We start from the raw sequence: 26,409 nt of genomic DNA, 5'->3' as shown, positions 1-26,409 counted from the left end.
ACAGGTGCAGACTCAGTCGTTAAAGAGTCATCACATGGCACATTTATTGCCCTTTGGCTTTCAGGTTGACTCCTGGAATTAACCAAGAAAATGGTCATTTCCTTAGGAATGATTGCTCTGTTGCTGGCTCACCCTACCCAGAAATCTAGACCATTCTCCGCACTGAAGTGTACAATAATCACTTCAGGAAATTGCTTTCCCTATTGGAAACTGAGAGCTCACATCGGAATGTTTCCACAGTACAGCTGATGATAATTACGACTCACTGAAATTTCAGTTTTCTTTTGATTGTGACATAAAAACTAGGACATAAATTAAAACCCAATTATCCTTTAAGGGTAATTGGGGTTATAAAACCAAGAGACTGTGAGTCAGTGTGTCGGTAGCGCAGGAGACCTGTGTCAGATGGAACGGCGTGTGTTCTGTCTCCCGAAGCAGCCTTTCCCACAAAATGGTTGGGGATAAGGTGATCCGTGCACACGGCGTTCCAGGATAGCACATCAGACCAGGGGGAAGCCTTGGAGAGGGCAGTGGGCTCCCAGGACACCTTGGAATGATTCAAACAAGTGAAGACTACAATGGGAACTCCGTGGCCTTCTACCGGTGAAGATGCCCAGCGTTAGAGCGAGGCACTCATCGCCAAGACCCTGCAGGCATGGAAATCGGAGATCTTTCAACCCATGAGACAATCTGTATCTTCAAAGTCCACGAGAGGAGGCTGGGCTTTTTTCACAAAAGGTGTGATGTGCTGAAGCTGAAGGAAATTTAAAAAAATAAATAAACCCAAACCCCAGATTTTTAGTGAACAATTCCTAAGTTAAATGCATGAAGCGGGGCTCATTAAAGGAGGTCTTGGATTCTTCTCAAAGTACAGGACTTGCCCCCACACCTGAAGATGCCCCCCCACCCCGCCTACCTCTTGATGATGTGTATCTCTTCAGGTCAAAACACATCCCCTGAAACTTCCCAACTTTGCATTTCAAAGCCCCTCATGACACACCCCTCCTCCTCCATCCTGGATTCTCAGTAGTTTCACTTCCCTGTCTTTGCAGAGAAAGTGTGCACTTCTCATATTTTTAAAAGCGCATCCCACCACGTGACAGTGCTGTTTTCCTCTCTGCCTCTGCCACTTAGTTGAAAGGCCCTGTGATGTGTGTAACTGGGCACACAGTAGGAGCGCACTCACTGAATGCTGAATATAGTGCACTGTTGGAATGGCATCACTCCTCGTGTCTAACTTGTCTTTCTCAAAGGTAAACACTGCCCCAAGTTTAATCAGAGAGAAGTCTTGAGCGAATTCAACCCCCTTTCAAAACCAATCAGGTTTTCCTTTGAGGGCATCCACCTCTGCAACAGCTTCCTGGCCATGGCCATAAAGACCTAGACAAGAGTTTCAAGCAAACCTTTGTTTTTAGTCGAAGCGTCAGGATCACTGTGTCCCCTGAGAATCAAGAGGGAGAAATACAAGGTCCAGGCTACTCCCACCATTCCAGAAAACCATGCCCCAATAGACCCCAGGGAAAGTGGGATGTCTAACCTGGGCTTTTGCAATCTTATTTCATAATCCACTTTCTTATCGCCTCCTTCACAAAACTGATGAGAAATTGGTACAAACTCTATCGACAAAACATCACAACTTGATCCTCAATGGCAAAGGCAAGTATACATTATAAATAGCAAAACAGCTGGCTTGGACCATGTTGCTGGCCACTCATCCAGCTGAGAGATTTGAATGACATCATAACCCTTGAGAGGGTATTGCTAGCCAGCTGGTGTTATTTAGAATACACAAAAAGGGGGGAAAGAAAATGCACTCACGTGCACACACACACACAAATACACACACACACACAGGTTCAAGTTATGCAGAAAAATATGAACAGTGGGAAAATCATTTGCCCCTCAGATGCCCTTCCCCTGGTGTGGGGTGGGGGTCGGGGTGGGGGCCAAGCAGCAGAGTAGAGGAAGGAAGAAAGAGATTCGATTTTATTTTTTCAGTTGGCTTTACAGCTCAGCAAAATCTTTGCCCTGTCGTGGGCAAAAAGCATGAGACAGTGTCCTGAGGGGAGCCAATTACAAAGCTGCCTGCCCCTTTCCAGGTTCTAGGAAATGAGATCATTCCCCTCACTTGGCAACCAGGACGAGGGGTCATCCCAGCGCCGTCTTCCAGTCTAGTTTATCCCAGTCGTTTGAGGGTTAAATTCATAGAGTATGCTTGAGATGGTCTTTTTTTCATTTCTTGTTTTTTAAATTTTGTGTTGGCTCTGGAATATAAAATTGCTCGCCCATCCTCCGCGAATATTCCTTTCATACGGGTAAGGTGTATTAGCAGATGTGTGTGTCTTCATGCCCGGTAGAAAGTTAATCAGAGGACAGCATCAGGATTTTAATGTCTGCTCCTCTTGTCACTAACACACATTCTTTTAAGGGAAAAAAATGCTTCTGTGCTCTAGTTTTAAAATGCAAAGGTATGATGTTATTTGTCACCATGCCCAAAAAAGTCCTTACTCGATAACTTTGCCAGAAGAGGGAGAGAGAGAGAAGGCAAGCGTTCCCCCAGCTGTTTCCTGTCTACAGTGTCTGTGTTTTGTAGATAAATGTGAGGATTTTCTCTAAATCCCTCTTCTGTTTGCTAAATCTCACTGTCACTGCTAAATTCAGAGCAGATAGAGCCTGCGCAATGGAATAAAGTCCTCAAAATTGAAATGTGACATTGCTCTCAACATCTCCCATCTCCCTGGATTTCTTTTTGCCTCATTATTCCTGCTAACCAATTCATTTCCAGACTTTGCACTTCAGAAGCAATGGGAAAAATCAGCAGTCTTCCAACCCAATTATTTAAGTGCTGCTTTTGTGATTTCTTGAAGGTAAATATTTCTTACTCTTTGAAGTCATTGGGGAATTTTCTTTAAATTGTGTACTGCTTGCTTCTGCTTAGAAATGTTCTTCACTTTAGAATTTTCATTGTTTCGGCACTGGGAGTTATTTATAAATTGCTGAATATGCAATTCTGTGGGATCTGAAAAAATAGCTCCGGGAGATAAATGCCTTTGCACAGATATCTGTATGAGTAAAAACTATTGCAAGGTACTTATGCTAAATCCTCCACTTCTTCAGGGCTTGAGTGGTGTCATTATAGAAGATTCCTTTAAATCCTGTCTATGGTTAAGGGCTATAGGGCATGGATATGAACTTTTGGATTTTTTTTGCAGGTGCAGATGTTTTATTTTTAAGACCATGTTCGTGTGTATGTAGGACTGTGTGGTGTGTGTGTGCGTGTGTGTAACTTGCCAGGACTTTTGATTACAAGGCATGCCACATACAAAGAGTTACGTTTTAAATGATATTAAAGCTTTTAAATATGATCTTTGGAGCTAAGGTCCCGAAACTCTCTGCACTTATGCCCAGAGAGTCAAAGTTAGAGTGAAGTTTCATTTGCTCTTCTGAAAAAGAACTCCTTAAGAACTCCTGCTGACCTTGCATATTCGGATAATTTAAACAAATGCACACTGTATATGGAAAGCGGAAACTTTCTAGCAACTGCTATTCCAAGTTTTTTCTTTTGAAGAGGACTCTCAGGGGCGAAGTTTGGACTTGGGGTTTTGTGTTGTAAAACACGGATTTTGTATTTGGGATTGTAAAGTCTCTTTAGGTAAATTTGGCTAACGTTGTCAATGCACTGACTTCGCCTTTCCAATAACTGGCCCTAGTTCAAGTTTCCATTCTCAGCAAAATTATATCTTTCAAGACTTGTATTTTTCCAATTTGCAAGCATTTTTAAGCTGCTGTCACTGGCTCCCCGATGCAATTGCCTGTGGGCTCAATTCATGATCCGTCCCTACCGCTTAGTCCAGCACTCATTTGCCGCTTTCAAGCACTCCACCACTAGGACGTTTCTTAGTCAAGTCAGTGGCTTAGGAGTTAAGAATACATCCTTGTCGGGCACCTGATCCTGCCGCCCTTGAGAAGCCAAGATGCACACTGCCTACCTTGCTTTTAAAAGAAATGAAGTCAGTATACACATATGCTATGTGGTCTGACAGCTGGGGATTTTGTCTCCCTACTTAGAGGATCCTAAAAGGGGCTGTGTAGTGTTATCTCTGCATTAATTACAAGTTTGGAAAACTCCAAATGAACTTTGCATGCTGTGTATGCTGAACTTTTCAGAAGTAGAGCTAGCTAGCCATAAGTTGTTGCTTTTTCCTGTACTTGGAGCAGGAAGTGGTTTCAGGGAGCTACGTGGTTCTTTCAAATGTAATTCAATGAGTAAAGGTGTCTGCCAGGCAGAGCTCACAAGCTGATTGTACTGTGAGTCTCAAGATATTTCCAAGTGTTTGAGTCAGAGGAAAGAGGGCACAGGGGAGGACTGGAGCTTCGGTCCCTGTCCAGGACGGCTACAATAGGCACACGATGGAAATCAGTGGCTTGATTGGGAGGAAAAGATTGACTCAGATCCCAGCCGTGCAATTTGTTTATTGTCTGAATGGACAAAAGGCAGTTTACCCAGGCTCGTAGCATACCTGCCTGGGTGTCCAAATGTAACTAGATGCTTTCACAAACCCCACCCACAAAGCAGCACATGTTTTTAAGTCCTCAGTTTTCTATTCACATCAGTCTCATAATACCCACCCTGACCTGCTGTAAAAGATCTGGAACAAACAAAAATGGTTACACCTACAGTGAGTATTTTCTTATGACTGTTGCCCTCAAATTTTGCTGGGCATTTTTATTATAACCCAGACATCTGGAACCAATTGATATTCCATTTATTTAAGATAAAAAGAAAGGGTTTTAAAATTTTGGATTTGTGAATGATTTTTGAGAAAGAGTGCTCTGGAATTTTTTTTTTCTCGTCTCTTTCTAGTTCTTTCATTTCTTTCTTTCAGATCTCTCCTTTCTCTCTCTTCATTTCTTTTGTGTTTGGAAAAATAAAAGACCAAGGAAATGATGAACATATGGGGCCACTCATTTCAAACTTTTAACTCCTAAGCAAGTTCTTCATTGTTTTCTTTTGGGGGAACATAATGTGATAAATTCTCTGGTTCTCTGTGGGTGTGATGGACTGTTTCCTGAACTAAAAGAAAATGCACTAGAGGTTCTATCTTGTCCTAGAACTATAAGTGCTGATATTTATCTGAGAACATAACTCAGCAAAAAGGGGGACAAAGGAAGAAAGATAGGGGGAAATCTGTAAAAAATAAATCTTAAATTCTTAAATGCTAGAGACTGATAGGTATTGCTGAGTTTAAATGTGTTATACAAAAGAAACAGCTATTAAAAGTATAATGTTGACATCTAACGAAGTTCTCAGTTCCATAAGGCTTTAAGTTGAGTTCCTTTTTCCCTGGATTTCACAACAACTGAAGAACCTGGAGGCATCTGCAGTTGCAGGTGCTTTGCCTTAAGCTTCACCATTAACTCAACAAAGAAGGGAGCAATGGAGAAACAGGACTGGCCAAACAACATACGTTCTAGAACTGGCTGGTTACCAGAGTGTGGGGTATGTTCTGTGAGATCAATTATGAGTGTTCTCTTTTGAAAAGGGCAAGGAAGTCCAGTTGGCTTGGGCTTGTTGAGATTTCCACTGGAAATACTGAAAGGGAAAACTCCCACCAATTATTTTACAACTAAGAAAGATGAGGATTGGATGACAACTTGTTTCTAGCAGTCCCTGTGGCTTTGGCTATGTGGGGGTGGAGGGTTTCCATGAACAGGTCCTATGGAGAAAATGGAAGAAATTCTCCATCAAGCTTTCACCTCCTCTTCTATTTTACGCCTGTTATTTATGATGATTTGCAAATAGAGGACGCTTTTCATTTTCAACTGTTTCACAAGCATTAACTAAATATTTATGTTGTGTTAACGAGAATCAGGGGGTTAGGGTTTTTTTCCCCAATTGCTGAACTGAAAGTCTGGCCACAAAAATGGAAATCTTAATTACAGTGATGGAGCAAACTTTGCCACTGATGTAGAGAGCCATTAAGAGTCCAGGGAGGGCAAGGAAGGTGGTCGGAAAATAAATGACTGATCCTGTTTCTTTGAAAGTGATGGAGCTGAATGGACCTGCCACCACTGGGATGTTCAGAAAAGCCTCTTTTCATAATGATAGCTTCCAGTTTAACTCTATGGCCTTTTGATAGGGTCCCTGGTTTAACATCCTGCCACTAACTCTGCTGATTCTGCTGAAAGTAAATGCATCTGAGAGGGATAAAGCTACTCACCTTGGGAGCCTTCCTAGAAGAAACCACATCTTTGTGCCACAAGTAGCAATGTGGAAAAACTTCATGATCACCTTTGCATTGTTTCACTGCTGAGAGCAAGGATGGAGACTTGAGCCACAGGAATCCTGCCTCTGGCAGGGCTGACAGTTGGCTGTCTGTCACTGGCTAAGTCAAGCCAACCAGGGGTCTCTGCTATAAAAAGGATACAGTGACACTCAAGTCCCTCCAACAGATGAAGTCAGAATTCCTGAGACTTAAAAAATAAAAAAAAAAAAGACTTTTGCAGGTTTTGAGCCCAGTTCCCTGTTCATGGAAGGCACTGTCTACACATGTGTTGATCTGACATTGAGCTTGACACAAGGGGCTTTAGAATGCAAAAGGAGTCGGGTTTACTTACCATAAACCAGTTTCATTCTGAAATTCTCAGATGTTTCCTGTTCCTGGTTTTTAACTTTTACTTGTAGTTGTTAACTGCTGATGTTCTGCAGGTAAGAAATCTCTCAGTCTCTCTTTCTCTCCCTCTGTTTCTCTCTGTCTCTGCCTCTCTTAAGTAGAAAAAAAAAAGCTATAATGATATATAGTATTTTCACAAGTTCTTTTTCAGCTGCAGTAAATTCTCTTTAATCAGTAGCTGGGGAATGACGTTCTGGTTAATTTAATATTCTGGTCAGTAATGAATGCACATGCCATCTGTGGATGGCCAATTTGAGAGAATTTAAATTAATAAAACATATCTGGTCCCAAGTCTGGACTGAGCACAAATTAACCTTTGATGATTCCAAAGGTTTACCAGGACCTCTGAGTGGTGTGCAATAAGAGCATCTTTCACCTTCACACATTAAGTGTTTCAGGACATTTATCTCATTGAACTGTAATAGGAACCCATAAAGAAAGGGTTCAAGAAGGACTTCCCCCAAGTTTTCACAGTAGCAAGAGGATTAAAGTCAGATAGCATGATGCCAAGACCTGCTCAGAGGTCACTCACACACCTTGTTGCACTCCTGAGGGGATAGTTTTGATTAATAACAGGAATGCAGAGCTGGGGTAAAGACACCCTTGCCTTGCCCCCACTCCCCTGGCAAGGACCCAGGAGGAAGATGACCCTCCTTCTGCTCTTTCAGCAGGTGAAGATGCCAGTCACATCCTCCTCGCATCTCTTCTATCTGGCCCTGTGCTTGCTCGCCTTCACCAGCTCTGCCACGGCGGGACCCGAGACCCTCTGCGGGGCTGAGTTGGTGGATGCTCTCCAGTTCGTGTGCGGAGACAGGGGCTTTTATTTCAGTAAGTAGCCTCCCTCTCGCTGCTCTGTGGATTTACAACTGCGGGGAGTGTGCGAAGAACTGAATGACTGCCTGTGGCTGGCAGCCATCCTCAGCCTCCGAGATTCCTCACCTTAATGCGAGCCTAGTGTTTCAGCGGGGCCGTGGCACGTTTTGCAGATTTTGGATGGAGTTTTCCTCCTTAGCAGTTTGTCTTTTAACTACTTCCCACTAGGCTTTCCCGCAACTGTTCTGCTCTGCCCTCACTGTTCCATTCTTTCCGGGGGAAAGACAGGACAAAATGGCCCTGGGAGATTGGGGTTTTGGTTTTCCAGACCTGTGGGTGCACGTGGCAACATATGTGCATGTGTAGGGAGGTTTTAAGTGCCAGGTCACTTGGAGGAAACTAGGAAGGTGGACTTGGCAAAGGGGCACATCCCAGATGTCTCCATGTGATATGAAATCACCCGAACAGACAGAAGGTGAGAGTCGCTGAAAGGCACATTTGCAAAGACACAGGCTCTCGCTCAATGCAAACTGAAATGCTGAGTTCATTTGCTCTCGGTTCACGCTGACCTTGAGTCTTTGTTGTTGCCTTCCTTTGATGTCACCCTTCTCTGGGGCTCTCCAGTGATGTCTCCATCTGGAAAAGAGTTTCTGACAAGTGCAAGGTCACTTATCCCATAAGTAGGTCTCAGGTGATTAAAAAGTCAACAGTCAATAAAAAGTAGACAGCCCAGTCCATGCTTGCGGATAGATAATAAACACAAACGGGAGTCTCTGCTGCCTGAGGGAATGGGCCACTTAGAGAACACACCTCAGAGGCCTCTGGCTCATGTATGTTACAGGACCCTGAGTGATGGAAAGCCAGATGCTCGTTCTGTTTAATTCTTTGCAAGTTTAGGGAGTTTCAGGAAACTGACTTTCAGGTCTTCAGGACTGTGAATCATTCTTAGAGGTTCATGTGGCTTAAGTGTAGACAGCTTACCTCAGTTACCCACCAGGCTTTGAATAGCTCCTGTGATGACTCACACACTTTCAGTCTCTCTCTTCTTCCCAGGAAGGTGTGTGTGTGAGAGAGAGAGAGACTGGAAGGAGGGGTCTGTGAGTGTAGCAGTCTGGGATGGGAAGGGGGAAAGGGAAGGAAGAGGTTGATAGGCATGTTGATGGTCTGTACTCATCGTAGATTTGGTGACAAATAGCTTTTCAACAACTAGTGACAGAGAGTGAGAAGTGCTTTCTACTCTTTGAATGGGCAAATTCCCACTCTCTGTTTCCAGCCAACGCTTTGAGTGAGTTCATTTATTTTTTTGGCAATAAAGCAATTCTATCCCATTCTCTGTTTCCGTGCAGACAAATGAGCTCATTTGGTGAGTGCTTTTCGAATAGCAGACCCGTTTTACCTTCAGAATATCTGACAGAAGGCAAATGTGTGACATCGACATCACCCAGCGATGGCTTGTCACTACTCTTTACTTTGCTACTACTGATCCACATTTTAAAAAATGAATAAGTGGGTCTCAGTTATTATGCCCAAGAGGACCTTTTTTTCGCTTTGATAATCCATTTGTGCCATTTCCTTTTATCCAGTTCACTAGGTAATGGCCGAGCCCCCAAGTGTCTTGGGTTATGTGCCAGGTTGAATTGCCACATTTGATGTGATATGCTCCAGGATTTCCATGCACAGTGCATGGAAATTGGATCTTTCTATGACTGTGATGCTTACAATTAAATGACAAAAAATGAGAAAGAAAAAAAAATAATCTGATCCCATTACCCTTTGATACTTATATATGTTCACACAAAGAATTCAGGGTATTGGACAACTATGATGGGAACTGATTTCAACTCATTGGAAGGCATTCTATTACTCAAATGATCAGATTTTACAAATGTGTTTTAATTATATCTTAATAATTTGAATGGGGAAGTTTCTACGTGGCAACTCTTAATGTATAGAATACAACTTTGGATAGAAAGTGGTTTTATAAATTGTGTTTTATTATTGAGAGTCTAGGTTTCAGAAGTTCTGGTTTGCAACACTCTGTGACAATGTAAATTATTTGTCTGACCTAAACTTTCATGCACAAAACTATTCTTGTTAATTTTCTAGTCAACTGGACTAGCCTTTTTGCCCAAGAGAAGTTAACCCCTTTAAATTGTTTAATTCAGAACGTTGATGGAACCTCTGCTATGTGTTAGACACTGTACAGGCATAAGTGAGATACCTAGAAATGAATGAGAGATTAACTTTGCCTTCAAGGAACTCACAATCTAGTTAGGAGGTTAAAAAAAATTATTATCAAGTATCATAGAGGAAAATAATCATGGAAGAAAAATGCAATCCTTTATGCTTTTCCTAAATACTTTTCCCATTTTTAAAATCAGCTGACCAAGATCTACCCTCTCAATGGGCTCCTTGATACCAAAGGCCAGACTGTTTACCATTGAATCCCAGTATCTAGCTCAATGCCTGGCTGAGATAGCTGCGGCTCAACTTTGACTGTTGAACTGGCAGGACTGAATTGAATTGAATCCCATTGAATGTAATGGCATGACTTGTTTGGGATCTTAGTCTTTAGAATCATCAAGAATTAGGTTTGTCAGGTACTTTGGACAATTCTTCCTGCCTCATATTTACCCAGCTATTCGATAAAACTTTATCTCTTTTCAACTGAATACAATGTATGCCAACAATGACTTAGAGGCGGCATTTAGATCCTCCCTAAGCTACACTGATGGTCTGTTTCGTGTCTGGGCCAATTATTCTTAAAGGCATTAACTGTTGTCAACACATTTTATTGAGTTTCCTTTTTGTCCCTTGAGATTTACTGTGTGCGAAGAAGTCAGCTCTAAGCATTTACAGCCTTTGAAATATTTTTTAGAGGAAAACAGTCTTCCCTACCTTTATCCCCTGTCAATTGACTCTTATTATTGTTTTTACCCCTTTCAAAGTTTTATTGTGGCTGTGTGCTTCATTTTAAGCTGCTTCAAATCCATTTTGAATGTATGGATTTTTTCTAACTGTGGAAGGGGGTTTCTGATCTTAGTTTGAAATGCAAACATCTAAAAACATGTTACCTCCATAACTATATTTTTTACTGGGCCAGAATATTTAACAAGGGGAATTTTTAATCCTATTAAGAGACAGAACTGTCCTGAATAACTTTTGGGGGGGGGATAACACTTATTTTGTATTGATCAACCCAGTGTTCTAAATGAGTTCCTATTTCTCTACAAGCCTAAGTTCCACTAGAGCACAGAGCCTGCCACCTTTCTCGACTATCTGTTTTGTAAACATCTTCCCAGCATAAGTGCAAAAGTTCCTGTATAATTAACACAGCTTCACCAGACATTACATGCAATGAAAGTTGCAAAGAAGAGCTAAGTTCTGATTCTTCCCTATGTATCATAGTAAGAGAGCATGTCAACCAGTCTTATACTTCCATAGTCTTGGGAGAAAAATGGTGGCCTAATGGAGTTGGCACATTGGGAAGAGCTAGCTATTATCTTTCCAGATTGATGGAGGAGGCTCATAGAGAGCAGTTTGTCACGACCTTGCTGTGCATGGAACAGAACAAGAGGAAAAGAGCTTCAAGAAAAATAGGGGAAGTTCAGCTTGCCATAGATACTATTTTTGACAGTCATGGTGATTAACCATTTTAACATATGCTTTAGAGGCTTGTGGAATTTCTCTCCTTGGAGATACTTTAAAAATTGACAGACAACCAACCACCTTGAATGGTTTCAATTAAGAGCAACCAAAAGAAAGCGAGTTTCTGGGGTCCTTTTTAGTTTTAAGAGACTATAAACAGTCCCTTAAATAAACTGTATATGCTTTATCTCCGCGGTCTGGGAAAAAGGAGAAGTAAATCAATTAGAAAGGAAAGTTGGATACCCTTTTGGTTAGTCCAGATTTATAGCTTTTGTAAAATATACTTCCAATGCATACTTATTAAGAACAGGTCTGAATAAATGAATGGCATTCTTCATGTGTTAAAACATACTGTTTTATAAAGAGTTTAAGTAAAACTTTGCAATGAATTTCATTGTTATTGATTGTAACAACCTTCCTAGACTGAGGTTATTATTATTAAGTCAAGCTTCTTTCATTTGAAATATAGTGCTCAGAAAACTGCTCCCAGACCTGTCACTCATTAGCTGTATGACTTTGGCAGGCATTTAAACTTCCTGGGCCAAAATGTCCTTGTCTATAAAACAAGGGGATTTTGTTCAAGTAAATGACCTCTTCTAACTTTTAACAGACTCATAGTCTAGGTTGTAATTAACAAGGATTTGGTACTATTCAAGAAAGGAGAATCTTGGATTTAAATAGTGACCAAAGAACATTTTAGACTCCTTAATCTTCTTCACATGGTTTCTATTCATCTCCAGATAGGGGACCCCACCTACTTAAAGCAAGAGAAGCCAGTGCCTTTTGTTTTATTTTGTTTTAAGCTGAGTTCCAATCCCTCAGGGATGGAATAGAAGCTCAGACATGACCAAATACATGCAAGTCATCTGGCCAAGGAGGCACACACCTCATGAAAACAGATTGCCATTTTTCTTTGCTAGGAAGGACTAACTGACAGTTCTCATCTTTACATTTTTTTTCAGTCTCCTGAAAGTAAAGGACAGTTAAGTAGGTCAGTTTTTAACTGCTCTTTATAAATTAGAGGGGCAGATTGAATCTATAGTCTTCTAAACCTTGACTAAAAGCCTTTTCCCAGGCTTTTAAGACTGCCTATCCAATTAAAGAAGAGAGTACAGTGCTGGGAACACCCAAAGACACACTCAGCCACCACTAGCATTGCTTTGAGTGGGGCTGGATTTGAGCTACACCATTTGAATTCCTTGGCTTGGCACCCCTTAGACCTCTAGCTATGCATTTGTGTGACAGCTGGTCAAAGTTAGAGGTACAGTCACTGGCTGTGACTTTCTCTTTGAAGCTAATTGGAACATGTGGGATTTGACCTTGGCCCTGGTCTCATTAGCACCACTAAGCTAACAGGCCACAAATATTCTTAAAGAGAAACAGTAAGTTTTCATATTGACCTTCACTAGTGGCTACTACTCCTTAAATATGCCCAAGAGGACTAGTCTGGGCAACCAAGGGACTTCTCAGAAAGTGATGATTTCTGTGCAAGTTTAGAAAATATTGCAATATTGCAAATGCAATAATTTGCATTTTTCTGATATGGTCAAGCATCTCAAGACCATCTTCTCCCTGATGAACAAGAAGCAAGAGAGGGAGGGAGTCAAGGCCAAGTGTGGTCTGTACTGCCAAGAATCCAGGATGTGAATTCAAGCTCTGTAACTTACTTGGTGGGTGGCATCGAGCAAGTCACTTAACCTCTTTGTTCTTCAATTTCCTCATCTCCAAAACAAGGACTACCTCACAGAACTGGTTAATCTATCTGAACATATTAAATTAGAATACTGCCTGGCACATGGTAAGCATCATAAACACATTAGCAATTATACTTATTTATTCTCTTCTGGGATCAGTCACAGAGTCTACTGCAAACGTCTGGGCAGCCCAATTCATTTACACACTCATTTCCCTTGATGTGTGCTAAGTTGCTTCAGTCATGTCCAATTCTGTGAAATCCTATAGACTGTAGCCTGCCAGACTCCTCTGTCCATGGGATTCTCCAGACAAGAATACTGGGATGCATTGTCATTTCCTCCTCCAGGGGATCTTCCCAACCCAGGGATCAAACCCGGGTCTCCTGCATTGCAGGCAGATTCTTTACCAACTGAGCCACCAGAGAAACCTATTTCTCTCTGTAGGGGCAGCTGATAAAACCTGTTGCTAATAGTAACACTTGCGGTAGTATCAGTAGCACAAAGTATGTCTTATGCTTGACTAGCATTTTCATTTTTTCAAAATCCAATTGTAGAAGCTCTCTCACTTTGTCTTTACCCCAGTCTTAGAAGGTAAAAATCATTGTTTCACTGGACAAGTGAGAAATGTGAGACACAGAGAGTTTGTGATTTATCTTACTGGATGGATCCAGAACCAAAGTCAAGGTCTCTTGTGTCCAAGAAGCATGTCCATCTGCCCATTCACATTGCTTAAAGGTCCAGTGTTGCAGTGTAGAGATGTGCTTCCAAAAAGCCTTGGCCTCTTCTGGGAGAGCAGGAACAAAAACTCCCAGGGGCACAGTTGATTCTGAACTTCTTTGAAAGGAGACTCAGGGGAGATATCCATGGAATGACCCTACAGTTTACCTCTAGAAAAACTTAGGAAATACTTATAGAATTTCTTTAGGCTGCACAAGAAAAGCTTCTTTGATTAGAGGCTGCTGCCATTTGAGTCCCTTACCTTCACAGACTGGACTCCACTCAGATGGCACACTGCAGCTCCCCGCTGAGCACAGGGATATGCCTTATGATCTGGGGGACTCTTTCCTTTGGCAACTTCAACTTTTCTTCTTTCTTGGCCACCAGACCTCCAGTGCTTCTTTCCTAGTGGCTATGAGTTCTGCTGTTTTTCCTCAAAGACCTGCTGAAGAAGAACTGTTTGTTGGACCAGGCATCTCTCTCTTTCTGGGTTTTAGAAGAGAGGTGGTAAAGGAGAAGTGGTCATAAGGCAACCTAAGCCTGAGAGTAAGCCAGGCAGGAAGTGTCTTCCCCATCTTGACATGAAAGGAGCTGCAGAAGGTTTGGCTGGGAGGCTTGCACCAGTGCAGGTGCCTCTCTGCCAGTTGCTTGAAGACCATCAGTATTGGAAGGTCTCAGATGTTCATGGCTGGTAGGCTCATAGCTCCATTTTGGATCCAGAAGAGTGTTGGTGTTTTCCAAACAGCTGGGTCTCTGTATACTTAGTCCAGACATCATGGACCATGCCAGTATTTCTCAAGGCCTCTGTAAAGAGCCAACTTCAAGCCCCTAGCTGACTTTCTTCTGATTTCAGAGCCTACACCAAAGAATCAGACACTCTGCAAACAGGCAGGAAATTTCTCCCAAGGAGATTGCTCATTGTTCTTCATAATGGGCTACTAAACCTTTGCCCTTTTATGCAGCCAGAGTCTTTGACAACCATGGTGGCAAAAAATGATTCCTGTACCGAGCTGCTGCCCTGGCAGAGCTCCATCCTACACCTCTCCGTGGAAAATCAGCAAGCTCTTACATCACAAAGAATTACTTTTGGTTGCCTGGAAAGTTCAAGTCCCCAGGCCTTATTAGCTGTTAGACTAAGGAGATGACAACAGAACCTTTCACTTGTCTTTATCTATATGTGAGATCATGTTTAAAACATAGCAAAGAGCTGTTATTTGACGTGTGATTCTTTAAGTGCAGTAAGTTGTATGCTTATTTAATGCATTGTTTAGTCTCACATTGGCTAAAGCCCCTTAAAGAAGCACTTGGCAAGCTCTGGCTTTTCATTCTTGGCATAGCTGCCCCTCTTACATTTTCACTGAACCTTAAATACCACAAAAAACCCTTCACTTACTTTACATCTGGCATATTACTTTACGCAATTGGCCAGAACTTTTGCACATGGCCCTCTGCATTTGTCCGAAGGTAATTAATGGCTTTGCAATATTTGATCAGCAGCAGCATGGATACAAAGAGAAGTTGTGCAATCAGCAGAGACCACACAGTCTTTTAAATGAAAACCTTTTTTGCATTAAATGCTCAGGCGTTGTGCAGGGATAAGGGTTTCCATGCCAAAAAAAAGAGAGAGAGAGAATGGGCATGCTGAAGTCCCTGGGAAGATACCCAAGAACCTGATTCTTGATTAAGTATGTATCTCTGTAATAAAACTACCTAATTGTTCACAGAAAGTAAAATTGAAGATTGCTGTAAGCTTGGAAGGCCTTGAAAAATAATCTAGTCAAACATGAGAAGTTAAACTCAGAAAGAAGGGACATGTCCAAGGTCATGCCCCTGCTAATTAGTACAGAAGTAAGAAGGAGGAGATACTCTTGATTCTGTTTCCTGATTTCATGCTGTGTTCTACCTTTATCTATGATGGACCATGCTTATGTCTAAGTTACCTGATGAATTTCAGTGACCAGGAGATGCCTTCAATCAGTCTCACCCAAATGAACATAGATCTTGGTGATGCTCTCATTCCAATAAATTTCCTGAGATTGAAGTTAGAGAGTTCAGAGAGTGAGAGACTGTTACCCCCTTGCTGTAGAAATTTGTACAAACCATAGGTATTCCCTGCCTTTTTCCTATACCATGACTTGGCCTTTCAATGTGCCTGGGGCATTCCAAATCCACTTCAGGTCATGCTTTAGAGTATTATTATATATTATATTATTCTGACTCTTTGGTCACTCTCTCCAATGTCAACTTGGGTAGGACTGCTTTGGAATGACTTAGCAAAGCTGTGCTCCTGGAAAATCTGAAACAGCCTGACGAGTCATTGGATCAGCTTCTTTTCTGGAGATTTCTCTGACAGCCCTAAGCCAAAAGAAATTTACACCTGATTTTTTTTTTTGCATGTTTCCAAGCAAATACTCTATGAATCTCTTCAGATTTTTCTTCTTTCACCTGTGGTCTCTCTGAGGTACTAGAAAGGCTGTTGGAAGGGTTTTTTAAGCTTTCAGAATGGGTTAGTCATAGAGTCAATTCTGTGAGTGTTTTTGAGAAGATGGTCCTACCTCTGTGCCATTTACCCTGATGAAATGGGTCTTTCATCAGAGGCAAGTGATGAAGAAAGTCTGTGCTGAGCCAACCTACATGCAACCAACTCCTGATAATCTGTGAAACTGGGGAAAGGAGTACGAAGGGTGGGAATCCTGGATTCAGCTGACTTGGGGACACTATACACATTTAAGCCTCCTCATTCCTCCTTCCTTCCTGCCTCCAGCCCCAGCCCTTTTGTAAGACCAAGTGGCCTGTCTTAAAATTCTACTCTATTCTCCTGCTCCCTACTCACCTCCCCCAGCAGTGCCATGGGCAACAGGATTTCTCAACCTCAGCACTATTGACATTTTAGGCCAGATAATTTTTTGCTGGTGGAGAGGGACTGTCCTGTGCATTGTAAAATGTTTAGCGCCATACTTGATTGACTTCTACCTTCTAGATGCCAGAAGTCCCATCCTCCGAGCTGTGACAATCAAAAATCCATCTAGGTGTTGCCAAAATCCCCTGGGGAGGGGAATGGTGCAAAATTACACCTTGTTGAGGACTACTGGACTAGAGCTGGCTCCAGAAGAAAAGCAGCCAGAGAGATGGGAAAGCCATGAGTGCAAGAGGTACACAAACCGATTACCAGGCACTGGCTAACGGGGTCTATGGTTCATTACCCAGAGTAAAACCATGAGAAGAATTACTGGAGTTCTGAAAGCTTCTCTCTGAAAATAAAGCTCTCTTCCTATAGGCTACCAAAAAAAAAAAAAAAAGGTATTTGCAAGCCCTCCTTTTCGTCTGATAGCTATGGAATTCATTTATTTTAGTAACAGAAGTATGGGAAGGCAGAAATAAGCAACACTGTGTGCTTAGAAATTTGAGTATGACAACTTGGAATAAATGAAAAAAAAAAAGTGGTTTTTCTTTGACTTCAGTATTTGTGGCTGTTCCCTTCTTGGTTATAGACTTTCAATTCAGAGTGAAAAAGCCTGGTTCCTTTTCCCTGCTTGTGTCTTTCCTATTTGAGTATCATTATAGTCATTTTATTATCTATAAACAGGCCCACCAGAAAGCAGAAAGAGATCAATAAAGTATTACTTTAGAAATCAGAGGTTCCACATTTGGGGCTCACCCAGCCCCCTTACTTAACAGCTGTGTGCTCTTGAAGAAGCCACTTAATTTCCTTGGGTCTTATATTACTCACTTTTAAAATAAGAATTAAAAATACTATACCACAGAGTTCTTCGAAGGCTCAACTATAGAGAGGCTTTGGAAACTGAAAGAGAATCCAGATATGTCACTATTAGTGGACTGAATTGAATAGTGGTTTGACTTTAGCCTTTAGTGACTTTGAACCATTAGTTCAATGGTTCTGCAATAATTACCGTGTAGAAAAGTTAATTTGGTGGTGTATCTTCTCAACCTAATTAATTAAAAATAAAAGCATGCTTGTATCTTCTGTTCATCTATCACTTTGAATTTAGACCACCCAAAAGTCTATTAATGGATCTTCAGAATGCTTACTCAGTATTACTGTTTATATCCTTATTGGAGAAAGTATTTTAAAACAAAACAAAACAAAAAAACAAAAACAAATGGGACCTATCACTTTGCCACACTGAGCTTGCTGAAAGAGTTAGTTTCCAGATAGTGGTTAGGTAGTCACTGAGGTACCACACATAAGCAAAAAGATTTCCATTCTCCCAAGTCAGATACTGGTGATTTTTGCTTACCCTCAAAGAAGCATTGCTCAGCAGAGGGAATATACTCAGTAATCAAAAAAGTATCTTTGTACTCGCAGTATCTTTGTCCACCTCAACTGCTTCCTTATCATAGTCTGACTTAGAAGATTTGAATTTTTTGTTTGAGCATGGCTTTGGTGAAATAAAAGTTCTGAGTCTGATCACCATATGGACATGTGAACATGTGGTTCTTCTAGCCCAGAGGCTTTACATACAGCCACTCCTGGAGACACGACATTTGATGTAGAAACCCACAGTCAAATACTGGTTACTGCTACCATGAATTATCCTTTGAGTTCTTCAAAAAAAAACAAAAAAAAAAACCAGAGACTAAGTTTTAAAAGTTTTTTTCTGTCCTCTGCAGCATGCAGGGCACTTAATAACACTCCTTGACTTGATGTTTAAAAAGGCATTCCAAAAGCTATCTCCTTCTAACAGTCCCCAGGGAATACCCCATGACTTTGCATTTGATACTGCCGCCATCGTGGATCTGAGATTGAACGTATAGAAGGAAAAAATCTACCTGAGGTGTCACCCCTTGGGACTCCTTAACTGTGGCCCCAGTGAAAACTTCTAGATCAACAGTAAGCTAATTCTAGTCAATAGGGAATTTTTAAGAGCTATCATAGGATTCCACACAAATAGATTTCACCTATGAGAATGGTTTTGAGAACAGAACCTCCATTCAATTCCTGTTTCTTACTTCAACTGAGGCAAGCATACTAAAAGGACAAGTGACAGGCAAGGGAAGATATGTAACAAATGGTATATTCCTGGCAAATAAGTCCTAAGGTAGGTATAACAACAAGAGCACCAGCCTTTAGAGAACACAAGTGCTTTCTCCTTACCAAAGTATAACTGAAGAACTGGAGAGGTAGGAAGAACCATACGGAGCAATCTGGTTCAGTGTTCTCACTTCCCAGATGAGGGAAGCAAAAATCCAGAAAAAACATGATGTGCATGAGGTCACAAAGCATGCTGATGGGAAAGCCAGGACAGTAATTCAGTCACCTCACCCTTCTGTTTAGGGCTCTTTGCATAGCTGGATGTTTTAAACTTAACCTTGATAAACCCATATGAAGGTAGCACTAGTAACCACAGTTCATAAACTCAACGTGAACAGCTATGTCATATTCTTCTGGTGTCATGCATCGGAATAGTCTTTGAAAAGTTAAGCCCTTAACCACTCACAAGAATTTTCCCCAATTTCTATCACCCATTTGGATAATATTATCAAGTCTTTTTATCCCAAATCTGATCAACCTGACTGTAGGACTATGGATCTTCATAGACTCTAGTAGTTTGATGGTTTGCAGGCTTAAAACAAACAAAAAGGGAAAGAATGAATTTCCGTTTTAGAGGCCATTTTCCGTTTAGAGGCCATGTGACTGGAAAATGGCCTCTAAAATGGAAAATCATTCTCTCCCTTTTAGCAAGTTGATTGGTTGATGCATTTTGTATTGCTTGTTAACTCAGAAGCGACCCAAAACAAAAGGTATTCCTGATGCATTATTTCTGTCTCTAAACATTCCTGATTTGCTAGTCTTCCATGAAGGCCTTCCATGAAGAAGCTTAAATTTTCCTACGTATTTTGAGTTTTATGTTTCTTTCCATTAAAGTTTCCAGCCGTTCATAGACATATTTAGTTTGGCAGAAGGTAGTGGTGACTCATGGAATGAAGAAATTTGAAAGCAAAGCTACTGAAATGGATCTAATTTCTTTTTTTGGGTAATTTGGGAGTGAGCAATTGATAATTTGTCTAATTTTTCCTGGTTTCATCAGCTGCCATACTGCCAAATATTTGTTCCATATGGATGCTTTGTTATTCCTGAAACATGTAACAAATTTCAGCTGCAACTATATCTAATATGGTCAAAGGGTAAGACTATTGTTGGCTCATTTTCTCATTGTTTTTGGCTGGACACCCTCAATCAATGGCTATTGAGTGAAAAAGCAGGATCATATTGAAACCATTTTCAGCATGTTCCTTCCTATGGATCCAACCATTTCACTCTGAGTTTGTCAAGCACAGCAAATGTTCTCTATTAAAGGGATGGTTATGTTTTAGGCATAGATGCCACTGCCAGCTAATTTCATTCACCTAATAATTCCACTCTCTCCATTTGGTATAGAGATGTTTTTGGCTCTCCAAAGTGTCCTTCTCTGAGTCTGGCCTCTCACTATAGAACAGATATTTGGAGATAGATTTTGAGAAGATCAATGACCTACTCCCACTGCAGGCATTATTTCAGGGTTACTTTAAGAGAGACATCCTGAGGGCCCTGAAACATATGAATCATAAGACTTGTAAAAGTATTAGTGCCACAAATCTGGCTGGCATTTCTGTAGATTACCAGTACTTTGCATGCAATTATGGAGATCTCCCTTACCAGAGAGATCAGATAAGGATTCAGTAACATTGTTCTCAACCACCATCAAAATAAATCCTTCTGGCTTATTTCTGGCTGGTTCTGAAGTAGGCACTGATTACTTAGTGTCTTAAAGTCATTCCATGGGTAATTGGTTTCAATCAATAAAAATGATTTCAATGCTGCCCTGCAAAAATAGCTAAAATAATGAACAAAATAGTCTATTTCTTAGAAGAAGCCAGACTTCACTGAAGGCCAGGGAAAGTGTTTTGTGACAAGAAATAATCTCTTATTAATGATGGGAAAATTGGGTTTAATTAACAAATGTTACAGTGTCACATAGCAAAACTACAGGTTAGTGTAGATGGATCTAGAGTCTTGCTACTCAAAGCCAATTGAGAGCTAGTTAGAAATTCAGAACCAGGGGCCCTACTCTCAACTAATTAAAAGAAAATGCATTTTTGCAGATACCCAGGAGATTTTATGCACATGAGGGTTTGAGGAGCCCTGGTCTACCGAATCACAGGAAATAGCAAATACCTGCTGACTGATATCTCTCTCTCTCGTCTAAGAGAGAACACAAAATATTCAGATCTAGACTTTCACTAAGGAGTTGAAAAATGGTGTTAGGGCCAAACTTGCTTGTGATGGTTAACAATGTATATGCTGATTCGACAGTGTCAAGTCCTAATCCTCTGAAGTTGGTGGAGCCTTTCCTCAGAGGAAATATAGAACGGCTCCACGCATAACCCCCTGGCCTGACCTTCTGTGAACTGGAAATTGGAACTCCTAATTGCTGTGGCTGCAGTTTCCAAACCCATCACTGGGGCCAGGAACTGAGATCCAGGCCTTAAGATCTTGCCAGTTTCTTTTTCAATAGTTACATTTTTAAGAACAGCCAAGCAAGAGTCCTTTAAAAAAATATTTCTAATTGCATTGAGGGGAGAAATGTGTGTTTTACTCATATCATATTGCTGCCTTTGTCATCCTCAGCCAGGTTCTAGTATTATTTCTTCTAGCTTCAAGTTGATTAGTTCCATTAGGATTCCCATTGGGATGTAAGAGAAATAGTTTTAAACTAAGAAAAAGTGGATTTCTGTCACTTACTGAGAGGTGAGGGATAAACTTTAAATCTGCTTTTCAAAGGGACAGCTGGTTCCCCAATTGATAGCCTTCACTAGACCCATTCTGGAGCTGGGCTGTTTCCCCAGGATGAGCCTGTTAGTGAAGGTCTGGTTATTTGAAAGACATGGCTTCCTCAGAAAGACATGATGCCTCAGCTGGGTAGGGAGAAGTGAGAGAAAGCCCATTTGTAACTTCTCTGCCTTGAATGACACTAAAAGAAAGGGAGGATTTGCACTGAGAAGTCAAGGAATCTTGGATTTACTCAGACCTCTTCCAGGAAATAGCTTGATAAATTTGGTGATTAGTCCCATGGGTCTTCAAACCTGTTTCCACTGGAACAATGGTATTAGGATGAATCAAGAAAGTCTGATTCTGAAATGGGATTATTGGGATCTCTTTTCACAATTTTCCAGGGGTAGCGGAGGGGAATAAGCCATGGATAGAATGTTCATGTTTTGTCACAAACATTTTTCTTAAAATGTAAGTACCTGCCACATCTTCACTCTATTCAACTCTAGGATAAGGCGGTATTGGACTTAGCTCACACATATATATTGAATTTGTTTAGACTTAAACCCACAGCATTTTAACACAACAATATCGCTGACTCTGGCACTCTACCCATTGAAAGAATGTTGACAAGATAATTTCTAAGACCTTTCCAGAACTGACATTTATTGTAATTTCGTGGAAATCTGTAAAAATCTTTAAGGGATCTAACTGGAGGTGGATCATGTATATTGCCTTATTAGCATTCTTCTTTCATTGCTGTTGTTCAGTACTTTAGTAAAATGTATGGATGTAAAATTATAGCACTAACTAATCAATTCCATTATAGCATCATTGGCTAGTCATGTGCTCTGTCCTAAGCAATACCCAGGGGAGGATATAGCCATGCTATCAAAGAGGTTTCATAATAGCAAATAAGAACTCATTATTTATCAAGTAAAAAATATGTACTGGCATCCATTTATAATTACATCCCTCAATGTGGTTCTGCAAAGACATGCACTGTAATAGTTTTTCTATCATATTCATTGTGCTATCAGATTGGTATCACAATGGATTCTTTCTGGACTTGGACCTTTATCCATTTCCTCATTCTAATCTCTCATTATTATGGCATCATAACTGGATCCCTTCAGAATTTCATTGAACTTATTAAGAGATACTTAATATCATGGCAACTCCAGATTAAATTGCACAGGAAATCAGCACTGTAAAAGGATCTTAAATAAAGTTGTAGTAAGCAATTTAAAAAATTATATCAATCAGACAACCCCAAGCTTGACTCAGACAGGAATAATTCTCCCCTATTTTATTCCAGTCCACTTGACTCATTGAGTGCCTTCTAGTTAGCAAAACATGAAATGATGAAAGGAATGAGTAAGCACTGCCCCTACCCTCATAAAGTTAATACTCTAGAACAGATGTCACCAAATGGTCCCAGACCCTACTCCCACCCCACCTGAACCTAGTCAACAAACACATTCTCTTTGATCTACTTGATAAGTTTTTCAAATTTTGAAATTTTAAAAATCAAGAGATTTTAAATAGAGACGAAGATTAACAGCTTCCCTTGAAAAACAGGGTGATCTAACTTTGCTGGCTGGTGTTCCTGCATGGCAGCTATAGGCTAGAGCCTTCTAAGTGGCGTATGTGCCCCTCCAGCTGATCACAGTACCTTAGGGCAGGGATCCCCAACTTCTGGGATCTAATGCCTGATGATACAGGGTGGAGCCGATGTAATAATAATAGAAATAAAGTGCACAATAAAGGTGATATGCTTGAATCATCTCGAAACCATCCCCACCCCCTGGTCCGTGGAAAAATGATCTTCCAGGAAACCAGTCCCTGGTGCCAAAAAGGTTGGGGACCACTGCCTTACAGGCTTGATTTATTCATCTATATACCCATATGGCCTCAGCATACGTTGATCCCTGACACTCTTGTTCCAGATATGCAAGATTTCCTTGGATACCAATCGTATATCCTTCTTTTTATTCAATTCAACACTCAATTCTTGCTTGTGTACTGTCACCCAGGCACTAGGATAGCCACTGCCAATGCATATGAAAAAGATACACGTCTTATTTTAAACAAACTCTGCAGCTCTCCTCAAACATAGCAAGAGTACAGTTCAGGTAGCATTGAAAAGACAAGAAAATCCCCTTGGTAAAGATAAAAACCTAAATCTGAAAAACTAGATATTCAATAAGTTAGAGATCATCAAAGAGATATTTCTTCAAGAGCAAGTAGAGTTTTTGGTCAGTGACCTTGTAAAGCAGGAAAGGCCAGGTTCCCAGCCAGAGCGATGGACGAGTTGCACAATCACTCAGAGTGTTTAGGACAGTGGAGACCATCAAACCCAACTCTTCAGACAAAGCGAGTTGTAGCATTGTAGTTTGTTTTGCACCAAGATCCAGAACAGCTGTTACCAATTCCCTGGAAGATTGCACATGTGTGCCTCCTTCCATTCCCATCACTGTTGAGGTCCCCCTCATCACTCACTGAAACTATTGCAAAAGCTTCCTCAGTGATGGCTCTGTGTCCAATAGTGCTTGACACCAGCCATCCCACCCATGAGATTAATCTTCCTAAAGCACAGTCCTAATCACTTTATCCCTCTTCTAAACAATTTCCAGTGACCATTCATGGCTAAGTAAATCGAATCCAAACTCCCCAGCTTTATGGTAATGCATTTTATACAAGGCCTCTATCTAACTCCCCAAATGTATTTTTGTTTGTAATGTTTTGTTTCTAATGTCTAACTAGTGTTTCCCTACAGCAGTGTTCACAAACTGGCAGTCTGTAAGTGATATCTAGTCTTCAAAAGTATTTTGTTTGACAAATACAGTGTTTTCATGAAACTGAATTGTCTGTCAATATTTACTAGATGACTCCTTCCTCTAGATTGGCCCCTATTTTCTGCTTTACCAAAATCCTCACCATTCTCTATTGCCTTATTCTGATCCACTTCACTCCTTTATATGACTCGCATGGCTCTGATAGGCATCTGAGTTTACACATGCCCCCTACATATTCCAACATCCGACCTAGACGATTTACTACCACATGTTTTATTTTCCTGAGTTTTCTGTCTGTTCCTCTCTTAAATGTCACCTCCTCTGTACAATTTTCTGCCAGATGTTAACTCCTTTTCCTCTGAATAGCAATAATATTCCTCTAACAACACATAATCTATCCCATATTGCGTGTGTGTGTGTGTTTATTGAGTATTCATGCTTGATGCCATCTAGTTAACTAAAAGCACCTCAAAGGTGAAGGCCATTGAGTCCCACCTACCCCCTTGTACACAGATGGCACAGGCTGTGTTTGCATGGAATTAATTAAGTTATCCATTTTCCTTTGGCCTGTCAAGCCCGTAGGAGTTGTGTATACCCATAAGAAGGCAGTAACTCAGTTGACAGGCAGACATGGCTGAGTTGGAAGACTTCTGTGGATTTTTAGGCATTTTCAAGTAGGGAATGAGAAACGCTGTATCTAAAGGGAACTACTGAGGGAATGTAGGTAAACAGAACATGATCCTTTTCATTGGAAGCTGCTATGATCGTCAGATTAAATCACTATCACATGTCTCACAAGGAACTTCAGCAAACCTTTTGTATGCTCATTTTGTGTCAGAATTACAGGAGTCCTTCCATTCCTGGGGGCCTGGCTGAAAGAGTGGATTGAGCCAGTGCCAGGTAGAGCACAAATGCCCCAGAAAAAAAAAAAAAAAAAAAAACAGAAAGCTCTGCATACTACACACCAAAATGTCTATTTCTAAAGCTACTGAATGCCTAGAAAGGTGCTCTCAGTCCTTCTTGCCTTGGCAGAAGGGCTGTCATCAAGTTACAAGATTATGAAGTCAAAACTCAGTGACTTCAGAAATGGATCCAACCATTTTGATCAAAATGATCAGTTGTAAACTGTGAACCAAAAAATAAGAAAGCCACTCTTCTTAACTGCAATTTAATTCAGCAGTGTGTTATGGACAACTGTGTACCCAGGATAGGGCTAGAAATCAAGAAAACTGAAACAAGAAAGCCAGTAGAGACAACTGATATTAATGGGCAGTTATTAAATTCTCAAAGTATGACATCAAACCAGCCTTAAGCTTGTCTTCAACCTGCTTAAGGATGTAGCACTTACCCATGTGTAGGAGTCGTCATCAAACTAATCTGACAGCAATAAAGTAAATAATAAATACAAACATGGCATTTTTTTTCCTATTCCTCTAGAACATGGCCGATTTCAAATCATGTCTACAAATGAAGACCAGGGAGTTTCATTTTCCTCTCCCTATCTACCATCTTATGAGGTTTTCCACTGATATTTAAAAGTAAGGTGGAATTTTCCACTTTTATGTACCTTCTATCTGCCTGGTTCTTGACTAGGTAGAGGTATGAATGAGTTATATTGCCAAAGAGAGGCCAGAAATAAGGGCAAACAAAGTGCTTTGACTTTGAGTTGATGGAAAGCTCGTGAAAGAACCCTTCCTTTTGTGGAGTTGCTGAACCAGTCTTTCCAACTGATGTCCAGTGACAACCCAAGGACAGCTCCATTACAAGTTCAATGCAAATTCTACCTGGAGTCCTGAGTTTCCCCCTCCCCCCTGATCCTCCGTATCCCCTAGTCCAGATAGGATCTGACCCAAAGAACATGGGCATCGCTGGTTCCTTTTCTTTCAGCGCAAGAACTCCTCAAAGCAGAGATTTTCTGAATTAAACAGAAATCCAACTATGAATGCCTGGGTATACTTGAATATTTCTTCTGTTACCAAAGAGATATTAGGTATTAGAAGAAGCTCTGAATTCGAGGTGAAGAGACCCTGAAGAGACTTGGCTTTGTTGATTATAACCTGGGTACCTTTGGGCAGCTCTCTTGCTTGTAAAATGGGTACAGTCAGCCCTTCCCTGCCTACCAAAAGGGTTTTTTGTGAATATCAGTTTAGATAATACCCATGGAGTCATCACAAAATGCTCAGGGAATCAAGGCCAGCTATAAGCTTCCAGAGATACTTTGAAGGAAGTGTTGTTTGAATAGCTTTCCTGGTGGCCTGCAATGTGGAAGACCTAGGTTCAATCCCTGGGTCAGG

General features: G+C 40.9%; 1 protein-coding gene across 8 annotated transcripts in view; it reads left to right on the top strand.

Moving 5' to 3' along the window:
• The first annotated feature begins 2,189 nt into the window (after nt 1-2,189).
• Nucleotides 2,190-26,409, top strand: part of IGF1 (insulin like growth factor 1) — a 73,749-nt gene continuing 49,529 nt past the window's right edge. For 3 of the 8 annotated variants that reach the window (XM_068970305.1, XM_068970304.1, XM_068970297.1), the window contains exons 1-2: nt 2,559-2,867; nt 7,343-7,502. In XM_068970305.1, the coding sequence (XP_068826406.1) occupies nt 2,805-2,867; nt 7,343-7,502 (223 nt within the window). In that variant the 5' untranslated portion in view covers nt 2,559-2,804. Of the gene's footprint in view, nt 2,316-2,558; nt 2,868-4,637; nt 4,680-7,342; nt 7,503-26,409 lie in introns of those variants that run through there. The other 5 variants (XM_068970298.1, XM_068970302.1, XM_068970299.1 and 2 more) reach the window with 5 other exon arrangements.

The sequence above is a fragment of the Capricornis sumatraensis genome, chromosome 4, assembly GCF_032405125.1.
Source record: "Capricornis sumatraensis isolate serow.1 chromosome 4, serow.2, whole genome shotgun sequence".
Lineage (NCBI taxonomy): Eukaryota > Metazoa > Chordata > Mammalia > Artiodactyla > Bovidae > Capricornis > Capricornis sumatraensis.
The sequence above is the reverse complement of the archived record's forward strand: the minus strand, read 5'-3'. Positions and strand labels throughout refer to the sequence as shown.